The sequence below is a fragment of the Leptinotarsa decemlineata genome, unplaced genomic scaffold, assembly GCF_025532065.1.
Source record: "Leptinotarsa decemlineata unplaced genomic scaffold, Ldec_3_MD MMD2_P_RNA_scaffold_12, whole genome shotgun sequence".
Taxonomy (NCBI): domain Eukaryota; kingdom Metazoa; phylum Arthropoda; class Insecta; order Coleoptera; family Chrysomelidae; genus Leptinotarsa; species Leptinotarsa decemlineata.
In genome coordinates this window covers 5,237,047-5,262,361 of record NW_027412526.1, presented here as the reverse complement: position 1 = coordinate 5,262,361, position 25,315 = coordinate 5,237,047, and the positions used below count along the sequence as shown (strand labels likewise).

The 25,315-nt window shown below is 37.6% G+C and overlaps 1 protein-coding gene across 1 annotated transcript; it reads left to right on the top strand.

Annotated features, from left to right (window-relative positions):
• Positions 1–5,068: 5,068 nt before the first annotated feature.
• LOC111516164 (serine protease HTRA2, mitochondrial) lies at positions 5,069–24,672 on the top strand. The gene is made up of 5 exons (XM_074172613.1): positions 5,069–5,345; positions 8,568–8,732; positions 11,317–11,500; positions 16,404–16,614; positions 24,452–24,672. The coding sequence occupies exons 1-5, from the start codon at positions 5,316–5,318 to the stop codon at positions 24,615–24,617; spliced, it is 756 nt and encodes a 251-aa protein (XP_074028714.1). The 5' UTR covers positions 5,069–5,315; the 3' UTR covers positions 24,618–24,672.
• The last annotated feature ends 643 nt before the right edge of the window (positions 24,673–25,315 follow it).

Sequence of the window (25,315 nt, the reverse complement as noted above, 5' to 3'; positions counted from 1 at the left end):
CTATCATTTCTTTTTCTGCTCATCAAAACACATGTAATATATTTTTGTTGTATATATGTTTCAGATAATCATAAAAGGGTTTCTTATTTGAAGTTCATTGTAGAAAACTCTCAGAGCAATGAAAATATGAAAAAATGTGAAAAGGTACCAAAAAATGAAAAAAAAATCTTAAAAAACTCTACGGTACATAGGGAGACGTGGAAGTTGATATTATGTTTTTATTCAACTCAGTCAACCAATTTCCAGGGCCGTAATTTAAAAGGGAATAATTCACCCAATTATAATCAAACTAATATTATACCGAAACATCCCGATCCAAAAACTACAAAAAAAATACAGGTCCGTGTTCAAAAATTCAAAGATGAGGGTGGCCCAAGTCAGATGACACCCTATATAAAAGATTCATGGACATATTCTGATAGCCCACATCAAGTGCCAATAGCAAAATGTGACTTATACATGGACCACGGGCCGTCGGGCATTATTGATAATGGCCGGTCAAAGTGATAAATTAGTCACTTTGCCCATTGCTCTTGGGCATTTTTAATAATTGCTGGTCCTTATTAATAATGCCCAGCTGATCACGTTGCTCGTAACACATATACCGATGGGGCACAAAAACACGTCGATTTTCAATCCAAGGGATACATCTTTCTATCATAACCTCAACTGTCATACCTCTTCCCCACCTCTCGGTGACTATCACCCAAACAATTTGAATAGGGAAAGTAGTTTTTGTGACACATCGTTAAAAAGGTAATTTCATAAGTAATTTAGCCATGTCAATTTTAGCTATCTAACTTTTGATTTTGACGCCTTCTTGCGGGGAAAATAACTGTTCCGTTTTCCAAAGTATGATACTTCATTCGCAAGCTAATTTGACATAAATTCGGTGACAATGCATTATGGAGTTTTTCTAGGGGAAAAAACAAGATGACGGCTTCAAAATGGCGGACGAAATTTGTAAACAAACACGTACATCGTAAATACGTTTTGGAACTAATTTCAAAATTCCGACAAACGGGATCTGTGGCAGATAAAACACGTCAAATTGAAAACCCAGTAAGAAGCGAAGCAGTGGAGGCAGCAGTTTTAGGACAGGTTGCTGCGGATTCAACTCTTGGTACACGAAAGCTTGCCAAATTATCTGGAGTGAGTCGACGTACTGTCGGGCGATTTTTGAAAGCTCACATGACAGTTGAGGTTATGATAGGAACATAACCTTAACAAGGACGGAAGAAGCATTACCACGTTGAATAGTTATAATTTGAAAATGGGAACTGTTACAAATTTGTGCTTGAGACAGAAGGTACTGCACGTACAGAGGCGAAAGATGTGGGAGAATTTGAAAAGGAACAACAGCAGCGGTCTTTATCCAATTCTGAAGAGTTTTGTCACAGCAGCTCACGTTATGGCCGGAAGTATTCAATTCTTTTTCATGATTTCATTAAAACATACTCTCTGTGTTTCAATATTCAAATGTATCAGAATCTCAGTCACTGGATCTCTTTTTGGCAGTGTCCACCATCGCTTTCGGAATAACTACACTGGAAAAAATCTGCGTTGTTACCACACTCATTATTACTATTAGTACGTGTTCAAGGGCGCCCCATTTTGAACAGATATATAACAGAAATTTTGAGTAATTATAACTGCACCAATATCGAATTACAACATTCAAATCGCGATCAGTTCTCTAACCTGTACTTCAAAATTAAGAACGAATAAGAGGATAGATACATTAAACCCTATATTTGACACAATACCAAGATTGTCAAATTTCACTTCGAGAGAAACGTCATAATTTTCTCTCACTAACGCCATGCAAAATTTCAAGTGAAAAGTTCTTGTGCCATAAAAATGTTAAGAAGTATCCTACATAAGACACCATGATTATCCAACTTACCAAATTAACGAGGAGCATTTTCACTGCAAATCTCAGATCAGGAAGAAAATGCTCCTTCGACAGACCACCGAAAGACTCCGTTGAAAGGAAAGTGAAGCGGATCAACAGGACCGGACTAGCAGGAATTGCAGCTATTCTATTCACGTCATATTTGATCAGGGACAGTAACAAAAAAAATATCAAAATCCAGAAGGAAAACTTGCAACAGAAAAAGCCTATGACTGAGATAGTGTCGAATAGGTATGGAATTTTTCAGAAATTGAACAACGATGAAGGTTTAATTTTGATAACTACGTTAATACTTGATTTCAAATATTATTGGAGGTTCATCCCAACACCAAACCGTTATTTTCAACATCTCGACATGAGTTTCGGTCACCAAGTGATCACCTTCAAGAGAAAAAATCAAACAAAATCTACATACAATGTTCGTCTCTTTCATATCATAGTTTCCTTTGCCAGGTACCTGCGTCTCATTTGTCTCAAATCAATTTTACAATATTGCCTAATCTACTAGTCTCTGATAACTAAAGTATCATTGTAACAAGCTATATAATACACTATTAAGTATTGGTCCACCATCGTTATTCATTATATTTACTCATTTCTACGCTCTCATAGGGATCTAGATGTCTGTTGGTAACTTGCCCAACTAATCTTAATGAACCAAAATCTATGGCATGATGTTGTTGCAAAACATGATGGGCGACTGCTGATTTTTCTGGTTTTGGTGTGCTGGGTGTTTTTATAGATATCTTTTTTTAATAGACTTTTCAGCCTGTCCAGAATATTCCGAATTCTCGACTTTGTCCTTTGGATTTCCTGAAAGACTATGTAGTGTATGACTTGTTTCAAAAACCACCTTCATACCTAGCTCTTTAAGAACATTTCCAAACTTCTTTGTGTATTGGTGGTATGGAATTGAGACGTATTCATCTTGATTTTCGTCGTTTCTAAAAGTCGAGATTTTGTTCATACTTAACCTGAACTTAACTTAAATGTTTTCTTCCTCATAATTTCATTTACAATATCCCCCGAGAAACCGTTCCTTAATTTCAAAACTGAACTCGAAATTTGTGGATAACTTATAGTCATATTCCGAAAATAGATTTGACTCACAAATTTGAGTTTTTTCACATTCTTGCCTAATGGACAAAATTACAAAAGATGCAATAAATAACTTCGGAGTTCAAGAACATATTGAAATATTAATATTTATGGGGAAGTGACAACTTTCTAAACGAAATAGATGGTAAAGAACGGTTACATCACTTTAAAGTTCACTATACCAAGATGCCAGTCATCACACTTCCTGTTTTGGAAAACTTATATGATGCAGGCTTAACTAATTGAAAATCAATCCAATATATTGAGTTACCGGTTCAGATGACTCGATATGCCGCTAATAGTTGGTATGATTTGAAATTTCAAAGTAAAACTTCTGTAGAAATAATATTCGAGAATTACATTAATTACAGACGAATGAAAAGGCAAAGCGTCCAAATATTTCTATGGAGTAGGGAAATCGTTTGCAAATGTTATGTATTTCAAACCGCTTACTCAATTTTTTTTTAATTCCGTTATTGAAAAAGGAAGTTGGAACTGATAAAGTCACCAAACCTTAAGGTAGCTATCGGTTCAGGTGGTATAAACACAATACTGATTCAGAAAGTCTTAATTTTGGTAGTTCATCTCAATTTAAGTCACTCATCTGAGTTCAAACTCATACTCCACTCATTTCAATCAAAATTAGGTAAGTATCTCGGAATTTGAGGTACACTCGACACCCTCAGAGTTGTCTCAGAACCTACATATAGTGGGGAACAATTTTCTAGACACCGACTTCAAAAGTCTATACACCATTAGTAGGAGTTGTCGGATTTTAGTCCACCCCCACTCCTACACTTTCAAGAGGTGTGTGTATGTGTGTAAGAGTGAGAGTACGGTTTGACGTATGAGAGTGAGATGGAGATGATATCAAGGTGATCCGTTTTGAAGATAAGGTGGTCAGTGAGGCCAGCGCAAGCATCACAGGTTTGGTGTTGTCGGTTGTAGAATGAATAGTTGTTTATGAACGTCTTGAACGTTGTATATTGATACGATTTGTATACGTTTCTCACGAACTAACGAAGAGGCGAATGAACAGACGAACAAACGAGAAAACAAACAAATGAATTAGCAACTCCGTATATGCAATCAACAAAAATTTTTTCAGTCTAAGACGCTCTGCATCATAAAACACAACTTCATGACACCTATTTCACACATGATGAATCGCCGAGTCGTCCATAATATTTTCACAAATACCGTTAACTGACTAGTATTTACGAAGATAATACATTCATTGTCTGTGAATTTTCCCGTATCTGATAACAAAATGATGACAAACAAGTTGCATACTGGTTCTATATATTCTGAAGACATACAATATTCCAGCTGCCAGTTTAAAGAGTAAGGGAGCTAGGCTCCAACATGAATGAAATCAAGATGACGCCAACTTGATTACCAAAACACCATAAATGACAAATGATAGTACACGCTTCAAATAAGCCACATTGTATACGTGTTTCTCATCAGAAAAAGGAATCGCACGTTGAAACGCTAGATCCCGTTACCACATATTTCTTTCTTTCTCAAACGACATCCTATATAAATCCTCCTATTCAGGTTCATACACATCCAACCTTCTTGGTGCAATCTCCCCCTTCTTCTCCTTCTGATGATACGATTAAGTGTCCTTCTGATATGTCGGATCGCACTTTGAAACATTAGACCCTTCTTGTCGTCATCGTTGTCATCTCATCACGATATCATTTTCGTTGAGCCGTATTCCTAACCTTTCATGCTGAATTTCAAAACCGGCAACGCTTCATGAACAACCATTTATTTTACAACCGACAACAGGGAAACTGTGCTGCTTGCGCTGGCTTGACTGATCGTCTCATCTTCGAAATGGATCAACTCGATACCATCTCCGTCTTACTCTCATATATCCAACCTTCCTCTCACTCTTACACACACACACCCCTCAAGGAAATGTGGAGGAGTGGGGGTGGATTGAAGTCCGGCAACTCCTACTATCATTATATTCTCTCATTTGAATTCATCAACAATTAGCTTTTCCGTCTGATTCTCATCATCACAATCATTATCTGCAGCCTGAACATCATTGAAAGTGACGATAAAGACAAGACAGTCAGAGAGAGATACAATTTCATCAACAAAGTCGTCATGAAATGCGCCCCAGCAGTTTTCTATCTAGAAATACGAGACCCCTACAAAAAGGACCTGGAGACGGAGAACCTATTGTTACTTCTAACGGTTCTGGATTTGTTATCAGTGAAGATGGTTGGGCTTTGACTAACGCACATGTCGTCCTCAATAAGCCCAATCGACGATAAGGGCGATCATGCGGGATGGAAGAAGCTTCAAGGTGCAGTTAGTACCATGAAGACGAGAAATAGTGAGTATGATAACCGTTATGTGGAATAGCCTCAGTATATACTTCGGGAATATCAGTCAGGAATGGCTCGAAACTGCTAAAACTCAGCTGTAAACCCCATTATTCATGAAAGGTGTTAACAAGTCTCAAACGTTCGAACGCGGAACGCAATTCGTCCTGTGTTTTCTTTTACAACTTTTACTGTAAGGCAAGAAGTCATATTCAGAGCCCAAGAGTGTTGCATCAATCACACTCTACTTGAAAGTACTGTTCTGATTTGAAACAGTACTGACATCTCTTACAGTACCGTCTGTGACATCTCTTACAGAGACGCAATCTATGGAATTGTCAGAAGACACAAATATCCAAAATAACTGGTGGAAGGTTTGGTTATGACGTGAGAACTGATGTTGACAGATTAGTTCTTTCTAATCTCTCACTAATGGATGGATGTTCGAATACATACAACAGCTTCATTTCTAACTCTGTTGTCACTGTTGATGATTTGTAACTAGTAGTCACCTGAGGGGCATGCCGTTAACATTATTGATGATATTCCATTGGAAGATACTCATTAACTTTCAATATAAGAAGAAATAGTACCCCATTAACTTGTGAGTGACTGAAAATTTCACTCATATTCAGAATTTTGGTAGTTTGTAAAAAACATACGTCTTGCCTCAAATATTCCAGGATCCAACACAACCACGATACATACCAATCCAGTTATTTTCATCAATTTTACCAAACTCTCAAAAACTTCTTGTTCGTCGAGTATGATCCTATGTTCCATTCAGCTCAGGACAAATTCCAGGTTATTGACATTCTTTCAACTGGAAAGTGAGTATGACAATGATTCTCACAGGGTCGAGCTTTGAAATAAATCAAAATTTGAGAAATCGATTTCCATCTTCATGCAGCAATTAGATGATATCTCCGAAATCATAACATTTCTGATGTATTAAGAACATCCATTTAGATCTGCTGAAAATCTCATCAGCAGTCTTTCTTTGAGCTTGGTCCTCCTCAACAAAATTAATTTTTAGTAAGAAATAGGAACGACGAATTCTTTAACAAAGATATGTATATTGCAAATCTTGGAATATTTTAGCTCTAACATTGATGGAATAAGAAGGATTCTGTGGATTTTTTTTTCAATTTTTCCTCCATATTATTTCTCAAACCCTTGTCGAATAAAGTAGAGTTCTAACATGTATTGATATTGATGTGAATGAGACTTTTTTCTGGTGTGGCACCACTCAAATTTCCCTCGTTTCAATGGATCTTGCTCCTGTTTTTCATTTTTCGATATATATCACACTGTGTAAATTTCCTTCTGAGCTACTGAATTTCCCTGTTTTCCACCAGATTTATAGAAAGGAGTGGTTTCACAGATATTTCCCTATATTTCAAGTCTTAGTTACTTTGAATTCTTTGACTCAACTCCAAATATTATCTAAATATTAATACCCATGTCTGATGCTCAAAGCACCTACGGTTCTGATATAAGCTTTCTTTTTTTCCTATAAAAGCTACTCTCGGAGGTGCCAATATTTTTATTTTTCCATCCATTCCAGCATTTTCCTAATAATATATCATCTTTATACTTGACTGTTAAGCCTCTGAATTATTCATAAATACGAGTAATGCAAGCCATTGATCATCAACTCTTCGAAAGTGTAAAAGCTATTTCTTAGGTTTTTTGACCGTGTTCTTCGAGTTTTCGTGCCCGACGTTTCGGCTACTACTGCAGTAGACATTATCGAAGGCGATGTGGTAACTGTCGCAGTGCTCGAGTTGGTGCTGCCTTTGTTCCAAATGCATTCACTAGGATGCTTATTTGACTCTGGTTTTAGATTATTACTAGTGGGCTTGGTTTATTCTAATTGGATTACTCGACCTTGTTCATGTACATCTAAGGACAGGTAGCCAGACTTAATTGATGTTCATTGCCTATTCTTTCCTATCGAAATTATCGCTGTTTTGAATTTCTGTTGCCTTGTTATGTAATAAGGAAAATGATAATGATAACATTGGAGGCCTTGGCTTATCAAAGCGCTTGACTTTCGCTTTCCTCAGGTTGAGTGGGCTGAAGTCGAAAACTGAGGGGTTCATCATGACTTGTCAGGATGGTGTCTTCAACACCTCAGTCTACCGCAGTCGCGTGATGGGTATAGATGTTCCTGACACAAGGTCCAGAGCCTGCCGCGAGGCGCCTGAGACCCTAATGCACTTGCTATCAGCATGTCCAGCATACGCAGCCTCGTCCTATATCCATCGACATAACGCGGCCCTAAGAGTACTAGATTACCATCTACGGCACTATTACGGCATTGACGAGACACCGGTGTTGCCCTACGCTCCAGGGCGTAGGGCCCCTCTGTCAAGATGGTTGTTCTGATTATTGGAGTCCTAGGTGGAATGTTGCCCTGTCTACTCTCGAATCTTAAAATTATACCGACCAGATGCAGAAGGCTGTCGTTCTTGGCTCGCTGCGCTTGCTCAGGGCACATGATTCTCGGACCCAATGATCATTTACCCCACAGTGTGGGGGAGTGGTCTTTGATTGATAATGCTGACGCCTCCTCCCGAATGTATCGGGGCTTCGGGGATAGGGCTTGACCAACGTAGTGCAGACTACGGTTAACAATCGACTTTATTTAGTATTTGATATTACATCATAGGCGAAGCTTAGCTATAGCTACTCTTACACTCAACCTAATATGCTTAATGAGAATAGAGAGTAACTGGACAGAAAAAACTGTAGAATATGTGATGGAACAAATTCTTAGAAGTATAAAAGGAGCAACATAGTCAAACAAAATAATCCTTCTGATCACATATTGAATTTTGCCTTTAGTTTTTTTTTTGAATGTGAATTTCGGGAATTGCATGAGATCTTCAATAATCATATTGTGAAAAAATACACCTGGGAACGGATATGATTTTCTGAACATGACTGACGAATGACGAATGACTCTTGCTTACTAATTCTGAATTTCATCCAGTATTACGAAATGATGTGAGTGCCTTCTTTGTTGGAAGCATGTTCAACTACAACTGATTTGTCGGTTGTGTTCAAAGGTTGTTGCTTAAGGTTCTCTGCGGTCCGTAGCTGACCTTAGACTTCGTCTGGTAATTTTTGTTGGCCCAAATATGACCAAAATATATGAAACCTCACATTTTTAAAGCAACTCTTTGATAATCTCTTCGATCTAGGTGGAGGATGCAGACATGAGCATTGATTTAGCTCTGTTGAAGCTCGACGCTCTGGAGAAGCTACCCAGTTTGCAGCTGGAGACCCCTGGAGATACGGCCATCGGCGAATGGGTTGTTGCTTTGGGAAGTCCGTTGTCTTTGAGCAACTCAGTAACTGTTGGAATTGTGAGTATCTATTGTTTTGTCATTGTTTTCAACGTTTCAGGGAAAAAAAGTCAATAGATGTTGCTAATGACATATGTCTACTATCATTTTGAGATGAGAACAACTTATTGAAAACAGTTTGTGATTTGTGATGTTGAGTAATAAACTAAACTGAAGCTACTGTTATTTATATCAATTGCCTACTGTAGTTCTCCTGATGATACATCAAATTAATGCAGATCAAATGTATGAGCTGGCAAATCTAAAAATATGGTTTCAGTTCAGTTCAAAGGTGATTTCACCATATGTTAAATAATGTAAAGTAGTTTTGTTTGATTGAGGAATGTATATTGATTGTATATGGGCTTGTGATGTACTGTTCGGAACCTTTAGTGTAGTAATGGATATTAGTAAAGGTCTAGTAATGAAGGTCTTCCTCTTGAAGATGATCACATCTTCAAGAGGAAGTTTAATCTTTGAAAATTACAATTTGGTGTTGGGATAGGAATCCAGTAATATTCAATGTATTTGGAGTTCCTTATTATGGATTCAGACGGCTCGAAAACCGAAGAAGGCTCAGTATGTGGAGTGTACACCAGATCTCTAAGCCTAAGAATTGAGTGGGGAATGGGAAAAAATATCAGCGTGGTCCAAACAGAACTGGCTGGTATCTCGATTGCCACAAAAGAAAACCAGGAAAGGAATTTCTGGCAAAAACATATCTGCACCGACAGCAGACAAGCCATATCAGCCTCGTGTTACCTCAGGGCTAATAATAGAGTGCCACCAAGATTTAGCCAAAGCCTCGGTACATAATAACATTATCCTGAGGTGGGTTAAAGGGCACGGCAGGAATAAAGGTAATCGTTTTGGCGACTCTTCAGACTAAGAAGCGGCTGGACTAAGAATTTGTAATTTGTAACATAATTCAATTGTAGCTATATCTATTGTTCATAAAAAACTTTCTTGTCTTGGAAATTGAATAATTGTGTTTTGTTTATTGCTATTTGGTCGAAAAAAATCGTGTTAAAAATATTTTTCACTTCATCATCTTTTAATACTCTTGAAAACCATCTGCATCACTATCTGTAGAGTAGGGAGGGTGGGTATGAGCCCACAGCACTTAAGCCACATGTGACCCATTGTACATCCTCCTGAGGAAATATCCTCCTAGGTTATCGTCCATCCTGTCCTTTCCAGGAAGGTGGACAGGTTACTGGGGGACATCTCCTTTATATCGGCAGGTGTAGGCCAAGACTCGCCAAACACACACTCTCTTATTGACGACAACTCCGGACACTCAGGCATAGGACATGCCTGACAGTATCATCTTCCTGTTCATACATCCTGCATAGAGGTGTGGCCACTAGCCCTATATTATGGAGGTGTTTCCTTAGTTGACAGTGGCCAGTCAGAAATCCTACTGTTAAGCGTAGATTTTTTCTGGTCATCGCCAGATATTTCTTTGGCGCCATCTTCCCAGGGTCGCCCAAGGTGATCCTGGCAAGATTGCATCCTTTGATTCCATCCCATCCCTCTAAGGACTGAGCATGGGTGTAACATTTGACTAGTTACGCAATTGTCAAAGTCATCAGACCGTAGGTGCCACTGGGTCCCAAAATTCTTAGTCCAGCCGCTTCCTTGGCGAAAGAGTCGGCAATGTGATTACCTTTACTCCTGTCGTGTGCTTAAACCCACCTCAGGATGATGTTATTATCTACCGAGGCTTTGGCTGAATCTTGGTTACACTGTAGTACTAGCCCCGAAGTTATACGTTGTCTGTTCAAGGCTAATGGGGCTCATCTGCTGTCAGTGCAGATTGTTATGTTTTTGCCAGAGATTCTTTTCCTGGTTATTTCTTATGTGGCAATTGAGATACCAGCCAGTTCTGTTTGGACCACGCTGGTATTTCTTCCCATTCCCCACTTAATCTTTAGACTTAGTGATCTGGAGTACACTCCACATCCTGAGACTTCTTTGGTTTTTGAGCTGTCTGTATAAATCCTGTATAAATCTGTATAAATCTACACTCCATTGCAGTGTAGATCCAGGTGACCACACGGGGTGAAAGACCATATGCGCGTTCCACTGTCCTCCTACATTGTTCATAAGCCACATATGCTCTTTTTGCTCTACTCTGTAGATGAGAGTTCCATGTTAGCTTCCTGTCGAGGATAGTACCAAGGTATTTCACCTCTTCTGAGGAGTTTAGTTTGCTTTTGGAGATTTCGGGAGGTTTTAAGCCCGATAAACTTCTTTTTCTGGTGAAAAGGACCACCTCAGTCTTCTTGGCATTGATCGACAGTGTGTGTTCCTTGCACCATGCTTCAATTAATTTGAGCTCATCCTGCGCTCTATCGCTCAGCGTGTTCACAAATTTGCCGGTCTGCAAGATAACTATGTCGTCTGCATACGCGATTGTGTAGAATCCATTTTTGTTAAGATGATTAATCAGGGTATCCATTAAAAATGTCACTTTCAATTACAGTTGTTCAAAAATCATTATTATTGATCACCACTCAAGTCACTCGAAAAATTCTTCTTCCAATCCTCAAATACGACAGTTCAAGAAAAACCCTCATTCGTCTTTCCCTCTCTTTTCCAGGTGAGCTGCGTAGATCGTCCAGCCGAAGAGCTCGGACTGAAGAATTATTCAATGACGTACATCCAAACGGACGCTTCAATAACTTTCGGAAATTCGGGAGGACCCCTCGTCAACTTGGACGGGAATGTCATCGGCATCAATAATCTCCGATTGACATCCGGAATATCCTTTGCGATTCCCGTGGGTAAGGACCGCATTCCGCCCTATCGAACATGAAAATATGGAAATTGGAAGATTTATTGTTACTCTCGAATCTGTTTTTTCCGGCGATATGTTTCCGGGATGACGAATTAGGCGCCTTCGGGAACGGCACACTTCGATGTATTTTGAGCGGGATCGAATTTCAGTTGTGATTGTTCTTTATCGACAACGGGGTATTTTTCTGATGAAAGATTAGTTTTCGAATTAGATGGAGGTGAATTATGAATGGATGAAGAGGAGTAGTGTATATTTCAAGATTTTTTAGAAGTGAAGGTTTTGGCTTTCTGCTTCTCAATTTTTATGCAGAAAAAGTGCGAATGGGATGTTTATATGCAAGTAGGCCATCTTCTTTCAGTTTTTGTCTGAGAGTTACTTCTTTGCATGAACTACAAATCTTAGTATAGAGTTCATTTTGAAATGAATTGCTCTTCTTCTTCTTCTTCTTTTTTTACGGACAAAACACGAGCACTACAGAGGCGCTCTCAGAGCGGTATCTGTGTCTAAGTAGTGATTCACATTGTATTTGAATCGCTAGAGATTGAATCCTTTTGCCCACCTAACCAAGCGTGGTGCCCACGCTTGGTTAGGTTCTTCTACACCCCTACCGATCCATCGATTTGGATAGACTGTGTTAAGGAATTCCCTGGTTACAACGCTTAAATGGGCCAGAGCCCCATCATGCATAAACCACATGCGGATACGAATTTCTAATGGTACATTCTGAAGTAGTCCCGGCAATTCATTTTCTAAAAAGTGTCTAAAAAAGTTGCGCCATTCAGTCGGAGCGGAAGAAAGAAAGGACCTATCAAGTAATTATCAATTATTGCCGCCCATACATTTACAAAAAATTGATACTGATGCCTTTCACTAACTGCGTGCGGATTTTAGAGAGCACAAACATGGTTGTTATGAAAGTTTGTGATAGCATATCGGGAGAAGTTTGCCTTGTCCGTGAAGTGTACATATCTTAAATATTGAGGATTTCCAGGCAATTTTCTCAAAAATCATTGACACATAGTAATGTGTTGGGGAACGTCTCGTGGCAAATTCTCCAAACTGTGGACTGAGTAGAATTGACAGCTTCAGCAATTACTCTTGTGCTTGTTTCTGGATTCTCCTCGAGAGCGTTCAAAACAGCTTCTTTCCATTCTGGGGTTCGCACTGCTCGTGGTCTTCCAATAATATCAGCTGCCCTCTTAAAGCTACCTGTTTCTGCCAAATGACGGTGGAGACTAGCAAATGTTGGAGCTGAAATCACTCCTGGTAAATACGTCTTGCTTCGCGCGCATTGCCATCCGCAAGGCCATAAACGAAATGCATATCGGCTAAATGAGCATTATTGTTTAAATAATCCATTTTTTCAAAATAAGTGTTTTCTACTTCTACTTACGGAAACTTCAACAAAACGTCTGTCACAAAATATGTAATTACCAAAACTACTCACAAACATCAAATTTATTTCCAAAGCATTCTTGTGAAAGATGCAAAATATTCGTAATAACTTCAACATGCATCGATTATCAAATAATCGACTTGAAGTTTTCGAGTCCAAATATTTAGAAAACGGTTGCTTACAGCGACTAGTAACAAGGGTAGCTTATTTACGTAGATATGATAGAGGAATCGATTTTTTCACTGAAAAATGTGCTAGAAGTACGCCCAAAAAAGTTATGAATCTTTAAAAAAGAAAAAGACGTGTAGGTGGCGCCCCCTACGAGTAAGAGCAATAAGAACATCAGGTTCGAATTCGACACCTCAAAAACCTCCTATTACCAAGTTTCGTTTAAGTTCAGTATTTCAAAAGTTATTTGAAAAAAACGAGAATAAAAATGAAACTTCAACATTCTGTATCTTGGAAACGAAGCGTTTCCGGAAATTAAATTATTTGGACAATTCATATTAGAATATTGTGAGGAATCACCTCCTGAAGTTTGTCAAAGTACTTTTGTATACCTACACAGTGGGTTCAATGGACTGACGCCTATCAGAAAACAACTACTTCCCTGGCTAATATCACGAAGGGCGTTGGATTATGTCCGACAGGCGTCAGAAAATGTCCTGCATATGCAATTATAATAATAATAATAACGATATCGTCTTTATTATGTAGAGATTACAAATTATTACATAATTCGAAGAAATAATACAGGAAAATCTTTCCTTGCTTGAACATCACGAGGCAAGATTTAGCCTTCGGCTACTCTTACATCTAACCCCCTGATGCTCATCTCAAGTTGATAATACCATATGGCCCTATAAATTACAAAATCAAAAATATGCTAACTGAAAAATCAGACATTACCAAGTTTGTTCGACCAACATTTACCTACATTATTTACTGTGCAGATAGTAAAGATTCTTTTATGAACTTTTTATATGCTCTCAAAATTGAGTCCCTGTACTGAATAGAATAGAATTGAAATGTTTGATAGCAGTATAGGTAAAGCTCTCCTCTGGAAAGTAGCTGTCGAATGATGTGGCATCGTGAGTAAGCCCTTGTCCCTTACATTAATAGAATGTTTATGAGATCTAGGAAGTAATCTCCTTCGATTAATGTCATTTCCATTCCTCATCATTTTATAAACATACATGGATAGATAAAGTCGTCTACGATTTTCCATATTGAGCCATTCTAACTCTCTTAATTTTTGAGATACGTGGTCATACCGACGTAATCCGTAAATGAATCGTACGCTAAAATTCTGAACCTTTTGAATCTTATATTTGAATTCATTATCAAGACAAAGACCATACAAAAAATCACAATATGTAAACTGTGAGAGGACAAGGGTTTCACACAGAGTCTTGCGCAAATTTACATTGAAAATAAACCGGTTGCTGTAAAGAGTTTTCAGTGAAGTGAAAGTTTTTTTAAGAATGCAATTCACATGAGATTTGAAACGGAGATTGTTGTCTATTATTTAGCTTTTCGCCGATTCAACGGCCATTAATGGTACATCATTGATTGCAACTGCCAAATTTGTATGTATAAAATCGTATTGAGTTTTTGGTCAGAAAACTAATATTTTTGACTTGGACGAATTTAATTTCAAGTTATGAAATATGAGTTCAAGATCATCACTCAGCGAATTCTGTGCATCATTCAGGTTTTCATTAGGAAAACTAATTAATAACTGCGTATATAACTGGAGGCATATATGAATATTTTCTTAAACATTTTCTCAAAAGATATCCACGAACATAGCCCAAGCTGTTACCTTCGGGAGTGGCTAGAGTTCTATAATCATTTTGTTCGTTGTATATTCATTAAATTTCAAACAGTCCAGTATTGGTAAAAAAAGTATGCAACAGGCTGTTTCCAGTTCAAATGTATGCCTTTTGCCAGGACTACCAAGACATATTCTGCTATAGAAGCCGTTTTTTTGTTCAATAATTCCTCAAAACCAACTATTCTATCCGTTTCTATATTATAGAATAAGTGTGACTTGATGCTCATTTCATCGAAACAAATGGTATTGAATAGATTGAATCAGAATTTGGTGAGAAACAAAAAAGATCTAGTTTAGCAAACGTTTATTTAGTTTGGTTTTGAAGTTTTTTCTGATATAACTTTTTTATATTATTGGGTAGGTTGTTTTCAATATGAACTCCAGTATAAAATACAGATTTCTTAGTTTTGGATTGCCTAGTTTGTTGATTATGAAGTATTACAATCGAATGAAATTTCGATGTTTTTTGTTATTGATGACAGACTGTATGAATAGACATATTTGCTATTTATAGTAGATTATTTGTAACATATAAATGGAAAGTAGGCTCTAAAAAAGGTTTTGCAGAGATTTCAGTGAAAGTAATTTTTTTTCTACAGATACATACTAGCCAAATCAAAAAATTGATGTAGTTCAACAATTATTTTTCTTTGTGGATTTCCAGTGGAACTCTGATTGTTTCGTCATTTTATATTATTACTTATTAGGCATATACTATTCGTAAAGTCCAATTTCATCAAATTAATTTCATAAAACATTTTTGAATATTAATGACCCCACTATTATGGTCTATAACAATTCATTTTATGATTTTCGTTATATGTTCATTTCTTCAATCTCACATAATAAATACTAGAAAAACATACCTTTTTTTCGTCAGTTGGAAACAAAAAAAAATTAATACCGACAGCACCCTGTAAATTACAGCAACACACAGGTCGACACTTATTCATTTTGAAACTAGACAACAATTTTTCACAAATACAAAACCACCACTTACAACGACTCACTCTGTAATGATATTCCATGCCTCAATTTGGCTCGCTTGGTAAACGCCTCAGATTCAGTTGGTTGCGCGCATAAAATTTGAGGTGGTGAACTTACTTGTGTTCACTTCTATTTGTTGGTAGAACTAACTACTCACCCTAACAAACCAGATAACATCCTTGAATTGTATAATGCAATGGACTGAAAAGTTTGACATAAAGTTGAATTTGACTTCTCTGTAGGGCGTGTGAACAAAAGCTGGTTTTCAAAAACGTTCACTATGACTTCATTTTCAATTTTCATTGGGATCCCTAATACAAACGCGTTTGTTACTTGTGATAAATAAAGGAAGAGTTCCAATGAAAGTCTAAACTCCGTGTAGCATAATTTATAATTCTCTACGGGATTTCAGTGAGGGTTCGTCGGTAAATTCAACAGAATTTCACCCTCCTGAATTGCCACTAAAAACAAATAACTATTTAAAAGTTTTAAGTGATGTAGGTTGTACTTTCCATTCCTGATCTCCATCATCCGCTACGAAATTATTTTCTTGAAATTATATAACACACAGAATTCCATCATATCAACGTTCAAACATTATTTCCCTTCGAAAAAGTTTTCTAAAAGGAACATCACTCCAGTAACTTTGAAACTTTCGTTTGTTTCAAGAATACGCCAAGAAGTTTCTGGAAAACAGCAAATACCGAGTGAAGAGTGGCAGGTCGATTGGACCAATGGGCAAAACTTTGTTTGGGATAACGACGATTTCCATTACACCTGAGGTTTTGAGCGATCTGCTCAGAGAGAACAGCAAGATTCCGAATGACGTGATTCATGGACTACTAGTCTGGAAGATTATTCCAGGATCGCCTGCATCTCAGTAAGTACAGTCAAGTATGCCAGGTATGTTCAAAAACTGAGGCGAATGTTCAAATTTCGCGGGATACGTAGATCCGATTAGCGATTTTTTCATGATCGTCTCTCGTCTCAAATATACATTGCATTTCCTTATTCAAATATTTAGTCACTAGCTTAATTTATTAATATTCAATAATAATAATAAACGTCTTTTTATTGTTATTAGAGAATAAAACATAACGCAACACAACAAAAAAAATATTTTTTGAATGTTTCCTACACTAAATTAGTCAATTTCTACTAATTTTGGGGTGATAAAAACGAAAATAACAATGAAAAATTTTTATTAGCTCTGGTTTTTGAGATACACAGTACTTAATCTTAAAGAGTAGTTATACTATACGTGAAAAGTGAAAGTACATAAAACAATATTGTTATGTTTCTTTTAGAATACCTATTTTAAGTACAAAATTAATAAAAAAAAAAACATTATTCTTAGTGTTTTGACAAATAAAAGAAGTTTGTACCACCAAATTTCAATTAAGTCCATCCGATTCATTGTAAGATCGCTGTCGTTTAGCTTGTCTTTTATAAAACACTTCTGGAGCATCCCTACACACAGACCAGCAGTAGTCTGCAAGCATTGCTTCATTCCAAGGGCCCTGATATCTCTGTTCCATTAAGGCAATGTCTTGATGGAATCTTTCTCCATGTTCGTCACTCACAGCTCCACAGTTTTGTGGGAAGAAATTAAGATGAGAGTGAAAAAAATTAATTTTTAAGGACATGTTGCATCCAAGTTGGTGGTAAGCTTGAAGAAGCTCTTTAACCAATGCTGTGAAGTTATCATCTCTTTTGTTACCTAAAAACCCATGTACAACCCCCTTAAAGGCTTCCCAGGCTCTTTTTTCATTTCCTGTTAAAATCATGTCAAAAGCAGGATCATTTACGATTTCACGGATTTGAGGCCCAATAAAGATGCCTTCCTTGACTTTAGCATCACTCAACCTGGGAAACTTTGCTCTCAAGTACTTGAAAGCTTGTCCTTCCTGGTCCATGGCCTTCACAAAGTTTTTCATTAGTCCCAACTTAATATGTAATGGGGGAAGGAGAACATCCTTAGGATGTTCTCCTTCCTCCATGTAGTTTACGAGCCTCCTACAAGAGGCTCGTAAACTACATTTTTCTCATTAGGGTTTAGGTCTCGTGTAGGCCAGTTCATTTTTATATAGTGAGATTTTCTATCCCGACTGTCCCACAGACACAAAAAACAACAGTACTTGGTGAACCCTAATTGCATTCCTAGGAGTATAGCAATGACTTTCAGATCACCAGAGATGTGCCACTTGTGTTGTTCATATTTGATTGATTGGAGAAGTGTTTTCATATTTATATACGTTTCCTTCATGTGAACTGCATGACCTATAGGAATAGAGGGTAGCTGATTTCCATCATGCAGAAGTACAGCTTTTAAGCTTAGTTTTGAAAAGTCTATAAACAGTCTCCATTCAGATGGACTGTGATCCAAATTCAAGCAGTCCATCAAACCATTAACATCAGAACAAACTACGAGGTTTTCTTTTTTCTCAAAAAAAGGAAGCAAATCTTTTTGACGCTGTCTGTACTGAGATATTTTCACATCATGTTTTAGAAGATTCCACTGTTGTAGTCTTGACCCTAACAGCTCAGCCTTTTCCTTAGACAAGCGAAGATCTCTTATAAGGTCACTCAACTCTGCTTGACTAATTCTGTGCGGATCACTAGACCTATCGCTTACCTCAAAATCAGGGTCATAGGATGTAGAAGGATGGGTTGCTCCTTCTAAACAGTCTTCATCACCTTTCTCTAAAATTTCATAGTTTTGGGGAGGAGAAGGGACTGGCAAATTGTCTGAGTGTGGTACAGGCCGAAGAGCAGATGGGAGATTAGGGTATTTAACCGTTCCTCTTTTCTTCATAGATAAACCTTGCTTAATGGGAGGAGTTAAGCAGAAATAACAGTCGTCTGTATGATTGGTAGGCTCACGCCAAACCATAGGTACTGCAAAAGCCATTGCCCGGTTTTTATTTTTCAGCCACTCTCGCAATATGACGGAACAAGAATTACAACATATATGAGGAGCCCATGATTTATCTTGGTCCCCAACTTTCACACCAAAATAATGTTCATAGGCTGTCTTAACGATAGGTGTCATTTTATGTTTCTGAGCCTTAAATGTTATTTCACCACATATATAGCAAAAGCTATCGACAGAATTCACACACTTTCGAGGCATTTCAGATCAGCATTTAAATTAATTTAAAAATCAACTTCACACGATAATTTCAATAGCAACCACGTGCGTACAATTGACAAACTCACATAGGTTATGTTTACTACTTAAGAACAGCTGATGAGAGGGGTGTTATGTAAACAAACATGTGTACCAACTGTTGGTGATGAAATATTTCATTTGTTGAAAACTCAATATACATATATATAATATAATGATACTATATCTTGAAAACAAGAGCTAATATATAATTTTTATGGTCACTTTCGGTTTTAACACGTGGAAATACATTAAAATCATCTAATTTCAACCCCGAAACAAAAACTTTGTTGTGTTGTGAATTGGTTCATACATAGACTGTTGGCGAAGTCTAGCTCAAAGCTATTTCACTCAACCAACAGAGGGACAGAGCCCAAAAGTAAAAAAAAATGAACTATAAATATATACTTACAAAATTGACTGACAAACATTGAATCAATAGAAAACCATGAAATAAACATTATAAATTGTAAATTATGGGTGCATACATAGCTAACAATAAAGATCATGATAAATTGAAATAAAGTATGAGCTAGAAATGAAGTAATTAATATGTCTGGTCGCATGAATATGCTTACTGCTTACCAAGTAAATGATGCTTCAATTTATATTTGAACTTATTTATATTATATAATTTGAATTCATCAGGCAGAGTATTATACATTTGGATGGCATCGAAGAAAAACATCTTTGGAAAAATGCAGTTTTGTGCTGAGGCATGGTCAGGGTAGATTAGTATTTGATATTTTGCGAATGTATTTTGAATCAAGGAATGAATTTATTGATCAATGCTGCAGGGTTAGGATCATTCAAAAGTTTGTGAGTGATGGTACCCATGTGGAGCTGTGTTCTATTGTACATATTGAGCCAGTTGCATTCAACAATTTTGTGTGAAATCTGTTCATATTTTCTGATACTATAAATCAGTCTTGCGCAGCTATTTTGCACTTTTTGTATTCTATCCTTATCGACTTTTGTTTGGCACGGTCCATAAAGGAAATCACAATAGTTGAAGTGACTCATTTTTAAGTTGAGAATATGACGATTACTGTAAATGAGTTTCAGAGATGCGACAGATTTACCAATAAGATTTTTTATATGTGCTGAGAAAAACGCATGTCTGTATCTAATACTAAACCAAGATTTCTGGCTGAGTTACAGATTTCCAACGGAGTATTATTAATTTGAAGAAAAAAACTATTCTTTAAGAAGTTCATATTATTTTTGCTACCGAAACATAACACTTTGGATTTTTCAGAATTGAGTTTCTAGTTGTGTTGCTCTGATGCTACCTTGATTTTATTCAATTCATTGTTCATCATTTCCTCTGCAGACTCGAAATTTTCAGTACGAAAACTGAGATAAAGCTGTGTGTAATCTGCAAAGGGTTGAACTTTAAAGTTTTCTATCCCATTTAAAATATCTGCAGTATATGTAATGAAAAGTAATGGGCCCAGTATAGTCCCTTGCGGGACACCTGAAAGAATATCAATTTCGGATGAGTATGTATCATCAACCAATATTCTCTGAGAACGTCTAAGGAAATAATTCCACATTAAGTACGCTGATGTATTATCAAAGCCATAATATCTTCAGTTCATTCACGACAGTGACTAAAATTTATTGGATGATGCATACATAACTAGGCCCTGAGAGTCTAGCACGATTGGAAAATAATGACATGCATGTCAGTTTCATCACTGACAGTTTAATCACCGTTGAATAGAGGCGTCTCAACGCTGTCAAACTCTTTTTCGTGGCCTAGCCTTTAATGTTCCCATTATTTTATCGGTTTGAAGGTTATTATTTTCGAAAACAGCTATTGAAAATGTCTCATCTGTTTTTGAAAGCATTCGCCTTAATAGTTATCGTAATCATTTGGATATTAAAATCACAATTGATTGCTTGTACTACGTCAAGGAATTGATCAATAAGGCATGTTTTCCAGGATGAATGAACTATTGATTGATTCTCACAACCATACAAATGCATTGCAGTTGTTCCACTGTGTTCAATAAGCGGAATCTCTGGCCTTTAGAAATGCGCGCGTCATGATTTCATTTGTGTTATTTTCAGCACCTTTGGAGTCATTAAACCGAAATTATGATGCATTTTTAGTGTACCTCTCGTTATAACGCCGCCGAACATAAAGGAAAGTATACATTCCCGACGCACTTATTAACGAAATTGAACATCGTAAAACTTTTATCATTCCTGAACAATTTTGTGCAGCTTTCCACTGGAAATTATGGAAAATAATTGTATCAATATCAGTTTCTTTGACAACATTAGGCGACCTTTATATAAAATTAGATACTACCACATGGCTACTCTGTTCGTGAGCATATTTCAAAGGGAAGCAAGGAAAGAGATCAATTACTTTCCACGAACCTGCATCCGATACGTGGATGCTATATTTTCAATGCGAATAGTAGTGAGGTGGAGGATTTTGTATTTTGCCTCAACGGTTGATTTGCAAGTATGAATTTCACGTATGAAATTGAAAAAAACGAAGAACTACTATTTCTGGAAGTACTAGTTATTGAAAATGTCGATAATGGTCTAGATTTTGATGAATATAGAAAGGATACGAGCACTTCCAGGTATATCCCTGGCAGCTCCTATCGTTGCCATAACAAAAAATGGCGAGAATACAATTTCTTGTCCATAGACTGCTCAGATTTCCCTTGATCAAAGAAAGGTACGAGATTGAAAAAAAAATTGTGAGGGAGGTGGCTGAGAAGATGGTAGGCAGGTAGGATAAGGCAGGATGAGGCAGGATGAGATCTCTTATTTAGTCGGTTTTCTCACAATAGGACTCTACTGTCATGATTTGGTGAATTAGACCAGCTGCTAACCATCGTATAGTAACCACGGTTTACTTCAGGTGGGTTCACACTATTGGAAAATGCCAGGGTAGCTTATCGGTGTCCAACCATTATCCTGAACGTTTTCTTTTGTCGAAGAGGACCCACTTTATATCATAAATGACGACCAGATTAAAAAAATTATCGTTTTGGTTGCGCAAAAGCGACGAAGAGCAGTCCTCATAACGTAACAATATCTGTCGATCGTTCAAATCGTGGGGCACCCTCTTTTCGAGTTTTTGACCTTACCAATACGTCTCAAACCATTAAAAACCCCATGAGAGCTGACGTCCAGTTCTTCTACGAGCACCACTCGTGTTGGGTCGGTCTCCTACAGTTTTCCCCAATCCTCGTCCTGAACTATTGTAAGTTGACCACTTCGGGAAGAAATTTCGCAAACCAACGTCAAACAGTGCGTTCATTTTTTGTTTTAAGATGGTTGACAATGTTACATTTTTGTGCTCGGCAATGCGAACTTTCAATCGCCTCTTAGTTCCACCGATGTATGATTCTCCGCACTCGCAGGGTATCCGATGCAATTCTTCGAATCGCAGTCCGCGTTTGGTGGCCTGGTTTTCGTGAGGCTGCTTCGGATTGTGTTTCCAGATCTGAGTCAGATTCTGATGATATACTTGGACCCAGTACTTGTACTGGATTGTCGGAAAGGATAAGAATAATCGGGCCCAAGTATAACATCAGATCTTCAGATCTGAAAACACTATTCTAGAAGCCTTACAAAAAGCAGGCCACCAAAGGCGGACTGCGATTCCAAGAATTGCATTTACCGGACCCTGTGAGTGCGGAGAATCATACATTGGTGAAACTGAGAGGGCATTGGAAGTTTTCTTTGCCGATCACAAGAAACACACAGTGAGGAGAAACCAGCAAATCAGGACTCATCAACACAATATTGAATGTGCTCAAGCTGAAATCATCCACAAGGAGGAACACTGGTTCAGTGTTGTCCAACAACGCATTTAGCTAAGATAGCATAGAGATACGCAGCATCTGTATCTGTAGAGTAGGGAGGGGGAGTGTAGACTCACAGCACTTAGGCCACATGCGACCCAATGTACATCCTCCCGAGGATTTATCCTCCTAGGTCATCGTCCATCCTGTCCTTTCCAGGAAGGTGAACAGGTCACTAGAAGATATCTTCTTTATGTTCGCAGGTGTAGGCCAAGACTCACCAAACACACTCTCTTTGGCAACCTTGAGGTGTCTCACGGTTCTGGAAGGTGCAGCGATATTACTGTCGTTGCAAGGCTTCTTCAACCTTCTTGGGGTCCCTCCGTGGAGGTGCACAAGTGAGGGAGGTTTCCTGTAGGGGCAGCCGGTTCCTTGCCTTCATTCAAGGCGGATCTTTGGCGCCCGCCGCAGGAAGTGCCGTTGCTCTTGGAGGTGATCTGCTATATCCAGCCTCATTCCAAGCGGTAGATTTGGTTGAACATTCTGTTCATCCCCAGCCACCGCGCCATATATTGAGGTGAGCACTTTTGTCCAGCCTCATGATTGGTTTTTGTTGTTTCTGTTTTTGTGTTGTTTGATTCATGTGTGTTCCCACGAGTAGCAAGGAAGAGTTGGTCACCTCTGGCAGAGCTCCGCATTATCAGAAGTAGGCTGATCACAATGAGGTTTCGCCCAGTTCCCCAAAGGGTTCGTTCGTGACTGCATATCACCATGTGGCCATTCAGCTGTCAGCACGATTACTTACACCTTAGCTTGGGTAGGCTGGTCCATGGTGGCATGCTTTGCAAAGGTTTTTGGGGGGTTTTAGTTGCCCACACCTTACTTATTTCTGCCTCTGAATAGGGACGCGCCCGATAGGTAGCCCAACCCACGGGGAGATACGCAGCATATGGAAACCTGTGGAACACAACTAACTCCCGTGAAAAGGTCAGCTCCCGCTAAAACCGATGAAGCGGAGAGAGCGAAGAGGGGATAGGTGAAAGCACTCCAATGTCTACTCCAAGTTCAGTTATCACCCGAAGACGATTGTGAATAGTAACAATCGAAACGTCGTGAAGTAACTTTGGAATCTTTCAATATTTAATTTTCATTTCTTATTAATAATTTTTTTTATTCTCATCTCTTGTTAATATAATAGTTCACTTTTTTGATTTTTTGGTTGTTGCTCGTATTTTATTTCATTGTAATTTCAGTTTTTTTGCTTGATATAATGATAGTTTTCAACTGAACTTTTTAAATTTTTTAAAGATTTCTTCTGGATTTGAAATCAATTTATATAATATGAGACAATGAAAGTCCAAACTGATGAAGTGCGTTAATCAACACTATCATTGACAAATGCCTGATTCATTCCGGTTAATTTTGAAAAATACATACTCTTCCATCATATAATATTTTCCACCTCATATCCTATTTTTTAAAACACCCAAAAAACCCTTGAAACAAATGAATGGACGTTTGAAATTTAATATTTTTTTACAGTACATGGAGAGGGATTTTCCTTGGTCTAAAAATTTCGATTTTTCCAATCTGGACACATAACTGAGTAAATACAGAAGGAAAACTTTACAAAAAATTGTATATAATTGATGATTCTTTGTAACTGCATTGATTTGAATTGCCACGCTAACTTTTGCGAAAAGAAACCTCGATTTGATGTTTCAAATTCCATTTCTGCTATAATTTGCACAAACTTCAAACTCATTTTCCAGGTGTGGAATGGAAGTTGGAGACATTATAACGCATGTCAATGGAGTTCCTGTGAAAGAGGCAGCGGACCTGTATCTTACATCTGGGAACAAAGAAATCATCGAAATCAAGTTGATTCATGCCGGAAAAAAGAAAAGTATTGCTTTACATCCAGAAGATTTTCAATAATGAACCTCAGCTGAGTAAAAACTTGTTGAATAAATGAATGAATTCTGTTTTATTCCTTACTGATTTGATTGTCAAATTTCCATAATGATGAAACTAGAGAAAACCATTTGTGATCTATCTTCCGGTGGTGCAGCCGTAGATCTCATAAGTGGACTACTCACTGGAGCAGCAGGGTAATGAATGATTTTCAGGTAGCTGTTCTATAGGCGTACATAAATGGGTCGATTGAGAGGTGAAAAATGTAGTATCCATCCCAAGCATTCAATGCTATTGTATTATTTTGATATAACGAATCCTAAGAGACTTCTTATTCAACTGTATCAAGATAAGATAAGATATTTATTCACCTTCAAAAATTTTTACAGAAAACGGTATGTTGCAATAGTCACACAACAGTTTTTTGTTCAGGTACGTCACAATAATGTAGAGACTATTCTTAAACTAAAAAAATGTTTAATAATAAAAAATATGTTAGTGTTTCAAAAATTAGATTTAACATATATAAAACCAGTCACACTTATACATATACAGTGTGTAACAACGAAAACTCAACAGAGCCGTTTTTGAATATAAAAAATAAGATTTTTGAAAAAAGCTCGGACACGTCGATTTCTAATTGAAGGGGGACACCTTTCAGACTGATCAGATTTTTTGTAGTGCGTACCCCTCCGAGGGTACGAGATAATTTGAAGTTAAAA

What these genes read in the sequence shown, in the direction of transcription:
- LOC111516164 (XM_074172613.1), top strand. Translation starts at nt 5,316, where the DNA reads ATGCGGGATGGAAGAAGCTTCAAGGTGCAG. An exon ending in ACTCAGTAACTGTTGGAATT is followed by an intron (nt 8,733 to 11,316) that starts GTGAGTATCTAT and finishes TCTCTTTTCCAG; the next exon opens with GTGAGCTGCGTAGATCGTCC. An exon ending in CCAGGATCGCCTGCATCTCA is followed by an intron (nt 16,615 to 24,451) that starts GTAAGTACAGTC and finishes CTCATTTTCCAG; the next exon opens with GTGTGGAATGGAAGTTGGAG.